The sequence below is a fragment of the Oryzias melastigma genome, linkage group LG8 (assembly GCF_002922805.2).
Source record: "Oryzias melastigma strain HK-1 linkage group LG8, ASM292280v2, whole genome shotgun sequence".
In the NCBI taxonomy this organism is placed as follows: Eukaryota; Metazoa; Chordata; class Actinopteri; order Beloniformes; family Adrianichthyidae; genus Oryzias; species Oryzias melastigma.
The window spans coordinates 22644839-22655700 of NC_050519.1; the positions used below are offsets into that span (position 1 = coordinate 22644839).

Below are 10862 nucleotides of genomic sequence, written 5' to 3' on the forward strand. Positions count from 1 at the left end.
CACACACTTCAGCTGCCCCGCAGACTCAAGCAGAACAGAAGATTTGCATTCTGCCTCAGCTGTGAGCCGGAGCCCGGAGGAATAAGCGCGGGGCTTAATGATGAGGAGAGCAGCTTCCTGGTCAGGTAAATCAATGGATTCATGTTTTGTCACTCTACACAAGATCACGTGTGTGTGTGAGAGAGAGAATGAGAGAGAGAGAGAGCGTGTGTATGTGTGTGTGTGTGGACAAAGAAGCAGTGCTTTGTACACAGATGTTACAAATCTTCCTCTCACGCTGAGCGGAGGATGCAGATCCTTCACTCTCTATTTGGGGGAGTTCTGGTTAATCAACTGAAAATGAGTCAAACACGTTCATGTATTTGTACTTTCCAAAAGAACAACAACAAAAAAACCAACACTGAAACTGAAGTGAATTCACACTAAAGAAAACTATTTGCGTTTCTTAAGTTTTTGAACAAAAATGAATCAGAAAATGAAAACAAAATCCAGAAGCTTTCACCTTTGTTCACCTTCATGGAGCAAAGTGCACAATCACTGATCTCTGGGTTCAGGTTGTTTGGCTGCAACATGATGTCATATATAAAAATAACAATTTTTTGCATATTTTTTATTTGATTTCCGTTCATTCTGGGCTTTTGACCTCATTGACCTTATCTTTGGATCTCTTTTCCATCATGATAATCGAGACCAAAAATACATTGATGCTCACCACAAACTGTGGGTAAAACTATCATTTGGTGGTCACAGCTTCAGCTCCAAAAGTCCTGTAAAGATCAGTGTTGTTCTTCCTTCATAAATCAGAATCTCTCCACTCAAATTCACTATCTGTCTGCAGGAGAAGCTCTTTCCCAACACAAAGTGCTGCTCCAGGGAAAACAATATTATTTTAACAACATTTATTTTAGGACAACTTCATATTTAAAAAGCTGTTTATTTTATAAAATGTATGATTAAAAAACAAATTTAGGATGTTTTAGAATGAATCAAATCTATGTGAAAATATTAAAAAAAAATGTGTAGCCTTTATGTATATGGTGTTTAGGGTCCTTAGATTTGGGAAAAAAGTACAAAAAAATGACTTGATCTAATGATGAAAGGTCATAAAATTTCGAAAAGAATCCAAAAAGGTCAAAATCTTCTTAAAACTGCAGTAGAACTTACAATGAAACACATTGTATAGGCTTTATTCACATTTTTACATATTTTTTTATTTATAAATGAAAAGCACATTTAAAAAATATAAATATTACGTCATCATATAGTCTGGGTCACTCAAGTTGGGATGTATTTTGAGTTTTCTTTTATTTTCAGCAATGTTTTTTGGGGGGATTGTAGTTTTATTTAAACCCAATTCTTTTTTTTCTGATTGAAAATATGAAACATGCAGAGTTAGTCCCTTGCAGTTCTGTTAACAACAACTATTTTCATCATTGGAGTTCTATCCTTTGGACTTCCTCAATGAGTTTTCTTGCAAAAGGCGAGTTTGAAGCTGGAATGTAAAATTGTAATCAAAGTTTATTAACTAGCTCTTATAGATGATTATATGTTTTATTTGTAAAAGCTTGTTTCGGAGTTGGCTGCGGCTGACGTGGACGGATGACGGCTGATGTCCTCACACTGCGCGGCGTCGGCGGCTGTAATCAGCCGGGATTCCGTTACGCGCCCACGTGGTGCTGAAAGCAGATAATCAGGCCAAAACAGTCCAGTCAGACGCTCCGGCGTGTTTTCATTAAACCCAGTGAAGGACGGTGGAGGAGCTCGGTGGTGGAGCTCGGCTTTGATCACTGATCAAGCAGCAGCGATGACGCGCTCCATCCATGCTCTGCTGCAGGAGGTCCAGTCCGCACATGCTCTGATCACTTCACATCCGCTCCGCATTTATTAATAACTGGTCCCAGGGCTGCTGTGCACGTGTTCTGAGAGATGCAAAGCATTCATGGCTGCTGCGCGTGCGCGTCACTGCCGCTCCAACTGCACCCAAACTCACCCGTGAAGAAAACTTTGGAGGCCTGACAGCGCAGAGCATCTGCTCGGCTCTCTGAAGCCGAGGAAGGACTTTGAAGAGAAAATATTTTTTAAAATAAATCTTCTAAAGGTGCCTCGAAGAAGACAACAAATACACAAGCAAATAAAAACAACAGAGGATGCGGTCACTGGACTTGTTTTAATTAACACCAACAGCTCACATTTAAAACATGTTGAGACCACAAAGGCTCACTTTGTTTTTAATCCTTAAAACACACAATTTAAATGAAAAAAAAAGTTTTAAAGAACGCAAAACATTCATATAAATGACAACATTTGCTATTTAGTTGCAAATCCATTGTTTAAATATTAACGTCATGCAAAATAAAAAAATAAAATTTTCTATTTTTTTATATTATAATCAGGAAACAAACCACAGAACAATCCAAATGTCAGATAAATAAATAAATAAGCATTTATTTAAATTCAGAAAGTTGAAAGTGGAATTTAAAAAAACCTTCTAAACATGTTACTTGAATTTTCACTAATTTTCATACTTTCTAAATGTTTCATTTCTCTGAATGTATTTCTTTTGTTCAATCAGAAGAACTTAAAGAAAATTGATAGATCAATAAATACCGTCAGAGTTGTGTTCGTGGATCTCCCGGTGAAGGTCGCGCGCGCATGGAGGTTTGGCTGCAAAGAGCAGCGCGGAAACGGCGCCCCCAGAACAGACCGACAGACTTTCTTTTATTTCTTTACTTCTGTGCTTTTAAAAAAAAAGAAAGATAGAAAGAAAGAAAAGAAAGAAAGGTGAAAACACAATATTATGGGTCCCTCCAGGCTAATAACCCGAGCTCTGGCAGCGTTCCCTGCTCCTTCTCTTCTTCCTCGCGTCAGCTGTTTTGCACACTTCCTCGACCGGTTCCACGCACGGAAACACGCAGCATGCGCGAGAGGAGCAGGATGTATGCGGCGCGCATCGGGTGTCTCAACAACATGCAGAGGGAGCGGGGCGCGATGAGCGATGAGGACGCTTTGGAAGTATCCACAGCCGACTGTCGTAAAAACAGCCGAAGAGGAAGCCGGAGAGGAAGAGGAGAGGAGGGGGGGGGAAAGAGGATTCAGTACAGCGCGGTGCAATAAAAGAATATGACGGCAATAAAAGTTTATAGCGTATAAATTTCTGAAGGTTAAGAACTAAACGGCTGTAAAGCAAACACGCCGTGAGGAATGAAAAAGTGCAGCGAGGAAAGCACGAGAGAGAAAGCAGACGTGAGGAGCGGAGCTCCCATCCTCTGCTGGGACAGACGGGGGCCGCTCCGTGGGGCTCAGTCTCCGCGAGATGTAAAAGGCTCGGGGAACTTTGGTTCAAACTCATTTGTGTGTCAGCGGAGAGAAAACTCAGCTGTGACTGTGCGTCTTTGCGCGCGAAGATGACTTCGGCCTCCTCCAGATGCGTCATCGCAGCACCAGCACGCCGTGGTTGGAGTCAGGCCTCTCCTGCGGCCCCGAGGGTACGAGAGTCCACTGAAACGTGACACGAAGCTGGTCTTAAACGCCGCGGAGCCTGGAGGAGGGCTTGCGTCATAAACTCATTTTACTAGCCAATGTTTTGTCTTTAGGTTTGGCGCTCCTCTCCTTTCCCCTTTTCTGTTTCCACAGAGCTGAAGGGAGTCTGCGCGGCTTTCTCTTCAGAGTGCTAATGGCAGCAACTGTGTTTTACAGTCTGTTTACTGCCAGTAATTTAGACGGCCGCGCTCACACGCACAGTCCAGGTCTGTCGGACATAAAAGCAGCGATGATGCGCGGCAGTAAAACGGCTCCATTCCCGCTCTGGACTTCCCCGGCTCGCGCTCTCACAGAACCAACACCTCCATGTTTACTCTGCTGCATCACTCGCTCTGTTTGAAACACCAGCAGCAGTGCACGTGCGGCACGGATCTGTCAGTGCGCAAAAACGCATCCAGAATTATAACAAAACTAAACCATTTATATGCAAACATTGAATACATTATTATGTGATTATGGTTAAAATAATATTCACGTTTTAGTCATAATGTAATAATAATGTGGACAGTTACATCTTAAAATGCAAGAACTAACATTTTGTTGATCAAATCTTTATTTGGCTTCTTCATTTCTAAGTTTTGCACATTTCAGTGCAGTTTTGTTTCACCACATTTTCTGCTATCAAAAAAGAGGCGTGGTTTAAAACATTTAAATAATTTATTTGACGCAGATAGAAACAAATATGATCCTTGTAAAGCCCTTTTTAAACACCTGTAGACTACATGTATGCACGTGTATTCATATCTGCATATGTATATGCATGTATATTTATAATGAGTACAAATAAGAGAATCCATCCGAGGCCTTTGGACCCAAAACAAAGGTCCTCTCTGCCGCCTCCTCCCTTCTCGTAGCTTTACTGCCACGTGCCGCTTGATGGCGCTCGTGCTCCACCAGTAAACCCGCTCGAGTTGAACTCAGCAGACGGAGACTGTGTGATGTGGCGACCTCCTCCCTCCTTTCTATTTTTAGGTCCGTTTTTTGAGGAGGTGTTTGGCAAAGAAAAATCCAAATTTTAGCTCATTTTGACAAAAATAAATAGCTGTTTTTCTTTATTAGGGGAACCTCGTGACCCTTTGGGGTGGGGGTGTGGCTAACATGATGCGGGAATATTTAAATTTTTCAAGTTCAAGGTTCTCCTCAAATTATAAATGACCGGATTGTCTTCGTTTTGTGTGAGTAAAGGTGTTTTTGGTGCCACAAAAATTGGCCCAAAGTGGGCAAATTCTCCAGATTCTAACCTGGGACCGAATGCTGAGAGACAGTCATCATCCAGACGTTTCCTTAGATGGAAAACAGTGGAAACAACACGATACATTATTGTACAACTATAATTGCTTCTTGTTTTCTTGTTAACGGAGTGCGCATGTGCAAGAGTCGGTGGGGAGGGGGTGTGCTTGAGGCCACAGTTTTAGGGCTGTTCTGGTATCACCCGTTACAGCAGCCCTCCAACCGAACATAACCCTGAAGAGGCAGCCTGCCGGGCGGAGGCCTCCGGGGCCACGGAGCGCCTCTTCCTCCCGCTCAGAATCCCTCCGCCTCCGCGTCCAGGACGTCGACAGGCGCCCAGCGACAGCCCGCTTTGCGCAGCTTTACGCTCCGACCACGCCGGCGTTTACGGCCAGTCCCCCCCCCCCCGCCTCCTCTTACACGTTTATGGAGATCATATTTAAATAGCGTGCCATATAATCTGAGTGCTGCACGGCGGAGCTCGTTTGTTTCCTCAGCAGCAGCAGTCATGAAACAGTCATGAAACGGAGAGGCTGCTTTGAAATTACGTTTACAGGCGAGATGTTGTTAAAGGCGACACCAATTAAAAAGCACTCTGCTCCGCCGGGGCTGCTGACATTTTGGGCCCTCGTTCATGCCGCCTCGCGCGCCACACCGTGTAAGAACTGAAGGAGGGGGGTGGGGGGTTAAAAAGAGCCGTTAATGATGGGGATGCTGTCAGCCTTACTCCCACAGAAACTCCTTATTGCAGAGTTGACAGAGTGCATGCGCGCGCAGGTGTGTGCACTTGATCAGATGCAAAACGGTCGAATTCTCATTACCCCCCTCCCCCCTCACCACGCTTCTCTTCCACCTCTCTCTTACTGCCTTTGTGTTGTATCACGCGCGCGCACAGGGGCCAGAGAAGCCACGGTGTTTCTGTGGGTGCGCGCGCAAAAGAGGAAAAAAAACCGCAAACGAGCCTCTCAGACTATCCGTGTGCGCGTGTGTCCCTCCACCACGGTAGTGTGAAGAGAACAGACACACACACTTTGACTGGCAGAGAGAGAGCGAGGGGGGGGGGGTGCGCACGCGAGCAAGCGCGAGAGAGAGGGAGAGAGAGAGAGAGAGAGAGAAAATATGAAACAACTCATTTGCAAAGGAGTAAATCACGGAAAAGCGTTTGAGAGCGCGACACTGCTCCCGCTTCCAGCACTTACACGGGAACTGTAATGCGCACGAGCCCTCCCTCCTCCTCTGCTTCATCCCCCTTCTTCTTCTTCTTCCTCGGAGCCCTCATGGAGACGCTGTAACTGTTGTTCTCGCCGCTGTGGTTCGCTCTGGCTGCTCACCGTCGCTCTCAGCAGCCGGCAGCCGCGCGCCCGTTGTGGCTGTGAGGGGAAGCGCCACAACGACGGTCACCGACACCGGCGGCAGACCTGCTTCGCCTGCTACCCCCCACCCCACCCACTCACCCACCCGCCTCGGTCTCTGTGTGTTATTAGCTCTGCCACAAAAATACCAACAACACACACCTGAAAGCCACTCTGACTCCGCGGACTCGAACCCAACAAAAGATGAGTTCATATTTTGTAAACTCGCTCTTCTCCAAATACAAAAGCGGGGATTCGCTGCGTCCGAACTACTACGAGTGCGGGTTCGCTCAGGACCTGGCGGGCAGCCGGCCCACCGTGGTGTACGGCCCGGGCTCCGGCGCCACCTTCCAGCACGCCCCGCAGATCCAGGACTTCTACCACCACAGCGCGTCCTCGCTGCCCAGCAACCCGTACCAGCAGAGTCCGTGCGCGGTCACATGCCACGGAGAGCCGGGGAACTTTTACGGATACGACGCCCTGCAGCGACAGACCCTCTTCGGGGCTCAGGAAGCAGACCTGGTCCAGTACAGCGACTGTAAGCTGGGCGGCGCGGCGGGGCTCGGCGGCGAGGACGCGGACGGAACGGACCAGAGTCCGTCGCCGACGCAGCTGTTCCCGTGGATGAGGCCGCAAGGTGAGAACTCATCTGTAACCCAGCAGAGCGAAGGCGCACGCGGAAGGGAAATGTTGGGGGGCATTCGTGTAAGTTTAAAATTGATGAGGGCGCACGCATTGTGCACGCGGATATTTCTGGAGGTTTTCCGCTAAAAACAGACCGAGAAACACAAGAAAAGCATGCCAACCAAACAAAAACGCAAAAATGTGAAGGGAAGCCCCCCCCCCCTCTTTTAGTTTGTAAAGAAAGGGGAGAGCGGGGAGGGAGGGGGGTAGTTTGGAGAAACTCGGGAGTCTCAGACCCAGCTCTGACCCGGCTTTAAGTCTTTAACTTTTACTACAGCTTTTACGACTTTAACTGTGGTCTGATGTGGAGACATGGCAGCCACTTACACACACACGCACGCACTCACGCACAGACACACAACAAGCGCGTGTTTGAGAGATATGGGGGTATTTTTCTGGAGTGTCAGGGAGACGCAGAAACAGACAAAACGGGAGAGAAGGATCAGTGAATGGTTTGGCTGCTTTGTTTGAGGCCATAACTCTTCTGCGCGTGCGTGTGTTTGAAGGAGGAGAGGGTTTGCTCACAGGTTCATGCTTAGAGGGGTTTCAACCATTTGCTGTTTATTATAAAGCAGAATAATAACAGTAATAATCATTCATCCACCGTTGGTTTTGCTCTTCTCTCCTTTTAATCTGCACTTCATTTAAATCCCCTCAGTTTCAGCCCTCCTGTTCAGCTTCCACGTGCGCGCGCGTGAATGCATGTGTTGAAGATCTGCTGATTTCCGGCTTCAGCTTAAGTTCACTTCACTGCTGCAGATGAGCTTCAGTGTTTAGCTTTAAACGTTTTATATGCGCGCGCAGCTTCTTCCGAGTTCCAGGAAAACATCTTGTTCATCATTAAGTTTATTTTTTTCTCCTTTACATTTTAAAATCCCCCTATTAACTATTTCTTAATCTTTGCATGAAAAAGAGCAAGCTTTTCTGATCTGCGCTCTTGGTTTTATCAATATTTCTTTTCTCAAATTAAGACAAAACTCGACAGGGACGTTTTAATTTGACTCTGCTTCTCCAGAATAACCACTAAAAGCGCCAACAGAGAGAATGGGACTCGAGGTCCAGAGAGGAGGAGCGGAGCAGCCGCTCATTTCCGCTGCCCTGACCTGCGTGCGTGCGTGGCTGAATGTGCTCCAGCATGTTGCGCGCGCGGCGGGGACTTCTGACAAACGGCCTGGCCGTTTTTAAACATGGAGAAAGACATAATCGATGTTATGAATCAATGTTATTAGTTGGCTTTGCTCTGCCCGTCCTCTAACTGCCTCCGCATGGCGAGTGGAAACAGTCTGGCCCTCCAAAAGCAGCTCGTCCGTCAGCTGCCGCCGTTTATTCCGAGCCTGTTTGGGTGTTATTTGTTGGATTCCTGAAGGGCAGAGATTAGGAGTGTTGGGAGAGAAAAAATAGAATAAAAAGGGAAATGAACGTAAAAACAACTATTTAGTCATCATCATTTCTGAATGATCTTGAAGCAGGCTTCTTGCCGCCTCCTTTGTTGCGCATTAAGATCCAGGGTTCGGGGTGGGATCACCGGTTCTGCCTCGTGCTAACACTAAACTCCCGCGACTTATTGGACGGTGGAAAACCTTTCGCATTCCCCCTAATTCCTGTCTGTTGACAGCATGTATGCGGCCCCACCTTCCCCTGGTAGCTGTGGCACAGAGTAACGGCGCCGGCCTCTGGCGGACCACACACAGCTGGGCCCTCTCCACAAAGGCGCTGTTGTGTGTGCGTCTTCTCCTCCTTCCTCTCCGCGCGTCTACCAAATTACAAGAGACTTCCATCAGATTGGTGACTACTGTAACCTTAATGGAAGACAATCCTTTGGATTAAGCTGCTCACCAGACTGTCAAAGCATTTCCATCAAAGTTCTGGAAGTGATCATGGTTGCCTCTCTGGGGATGAATAGTGTGCGCGTGGGGGCGCAGGCCAGCATTAAAACTACAATCTACAATCAGGCGTTTTCGTTTGTGTGGCATAAAAAAATCTTTCTCCTAAACGCAGCGCCACGTTTGCGCCTCGTTTACCAGCTGTGATTGGGATCCAGATTGCGCTCCGTTCTGCGCAGCTCCAGCAAACATTTGCAAATATTTGCTGTGAATCCGTTCAGCGTGCCGCCGCTCGGGCTGCTGGACAAGCAGCCGGTCGCTCTGTTGTTTGCAGACTTTAGAAACATGTATTTGTTCAGTGAACAGAGGCAGCTCTTCAATCTCTGCTTTAGAAGTTGCTGCGCCACATTTCCACACATTTGTCCGCACTGTGATATTTATGACACCTTTTTTTTACGGTTTTCCTAACCGGACGCGTGCGTGTGCGCGTTCGACTTCCTTTCTAGCCATTAAGAGTCACAGAATATTCAGTAATAAGTTAAGAAAAGCGAAAAAAAAGTTAATTAAAATAAAGTTTTTAAGTGCTGCATTTATGTGTTTCTGTTTGTGTCTAAACAGATGAAAAGCGCCAAAGCGCGAACGCGGACGATGGAAACAAAAGCAAAAAATGTCGGGAACGCCCCTTAATAACAAAATACATCTCAAGCATTAAATACATTAAGATAAATATTTTTATTGAATTTAAAATGTAAAATTTTTATGATGAATATTATTTAGAAATATATTTATTTCAATAATTGTGTGTTGTATTTACTCCTATAATTTCTTTATTTCTTCTCTAACAAGAATGAACCCAGTTTATTCTATTTAGTTCAATTTTATTGTAATTTTTAACACTAATATTTTTAGCCATGAACATTTTGTGTTTCTAAAAACTTTTCTATTTGCGTGCTGCGTGTTTTTTTAATCCTCTATTTAAATCTATACAGACTGCGTGTATCAAAACTCAGTTGTTTGTCAGAAACTTGCAGTTTCTCCCGTTTAATCGTCGATTTGTTGTTTCTGCGTCAGAGCAGAAACGTTCATGCTTTTATTGGGCGCGTAAAGTTCACACCTTCATGACTGGAAACGACCACAAACTTCTCCACTGGCTGTCTTAAAATATTGAACATATTTTCAGAAAAAAGACCAAAGTGTAAATGTACCCCCCCCCCAAAATAAAAGAAAGACAAAATATATTTGAATTTAAGAGAAAATCAGCCAAAAACTGAGAGTTAAGGAAACACGTTTAAACATGAAAATGAAAATCTTAGTTACTGTATGTAATCTTGAAAATAATGCTAAAAGAAAACTGTATGTATTTATTCACCAGCCTTTTTTGACACACACATATTCAAAAATTTTAAGATCGATTTCTTTTTTGATATTACGGAAAAAAATGAAACACTGGATAATTTTACCAAAAAAAATCTGTAATTTGTTACATTTAAAAAAATATTCGTTTCTATGAAATTACATTTTGGGGTTTATGGTTTGAGTAAACAAAACAATAAACTCATCATTTAATTTGGTGAAACGAATATTTTTGAATGGACAGAACTTTGTGAATTGATCTTTTTCCAGTGTTAGTTTTCTTTCCTTTGGTTTTGTAAACTCCCCTGAGGATGAAGGTAAACTAAGAGCGTGTCCCTCCCCGTCCTCCCCAGTAGCTGCGGGCAGGAGGCGAGGCCGGCAGACCTACAGCCGCTACCAGACGCTGGAGCTGGAGAAGGAGTTCCTCTTCAATCCCTATCTGACCCGGAAGCGCCGCATCGAGGTGTCGCACGCGCTGGCGCTGACGGAGCGGCAGGTGAAGATCTGGTTCCAGAACCGGCGGATGAAGTGGAAGAAGGAGAACAACAAGGACAAGTTCCCCAGCAGCAAGAGCGAGCAGGAGGCGGTGGAGAGGGAGCGCAGGGAGAAGGAGCTGCGGGAGAGCGGCGGCGGCAGCGGCGGGGAGGGAGGCGGGGGGGCGGGCCCGGTGCCGGTACCGGTGCCGGTGGCGGGCACGGCGAGCTCACAGGGCTCCGGGAGCGAGGACTGCTGCGACAAGCCCCACAAGCAGATGTAGGGAGGAAGAGGAGGGCGAGGGGGGGTTGTTTGCTGGACGCTGCTGTTGGATGAGGTAAGGAGGGGGTGGGAGTGGGGGGTGTCTTCACCGCCGCCTCCGCCATCCATCAGATGGGTGTCCGGG

At 46.1% G+C, this 10862-nt stretch overlaps 1 protein-coding gene across 2 annotated transcripts; it reads left to right on the plus strand.

The window, feature by feature from the left end:
* The first annotated feature begins 5813 nt into the window (after nucleotides 1–5813).
* Nucleotides 5814–10856, plus strand: hoxb8a (homeobox B8a). Of its 2 annotated transcripts, none has more exons than XM_024271400.2 (2): nucleotides 5814–6759; nucleotides 10336–10856. In XM_024271400.2, the coding sequence occupies exons 1-2, from the start codon at nucleotides 6327–6329 to the stop codon at nucleotides 10737–10739; spliced, it is 837 nt and encodes a 278-aa protein (XP_024127168.1). In that variant the 5' UTR covers nucleotides 5814–6326; the 3' UTR covers nucleotides 10740–10856. The 2 variants fall into 2 exon arrangements, with proteins under 2 accessions (XP_024127168.1, XP_036069270.1); XM_036213377.1 differs by having other exon boundaries at nucleotides 5817–6759; nucleotides 10339–10856.
* Nucleotides 10857–10862: the final 6 nt, after the last annotated feature.

What these genes read in the sequence shown, in the direction of transcription:
- hoxb8a (XM_024271400.2), top strand. Translation starts at nt 6,327, where the DNA reads ATGAGTTCATATTTTGTAAACTCGCTCTTCTCCAAATACAAAAGCGGG. An exon ending in CCCGTGGATGAGGCCGCAAG is followed by an intron (nt 6,760 to 10,335) that starts GTGAGAACTCAT and finishes CGTCCTCCCCAG; the next exon opens with TAGCTGCGGGCAGGAGGCGA.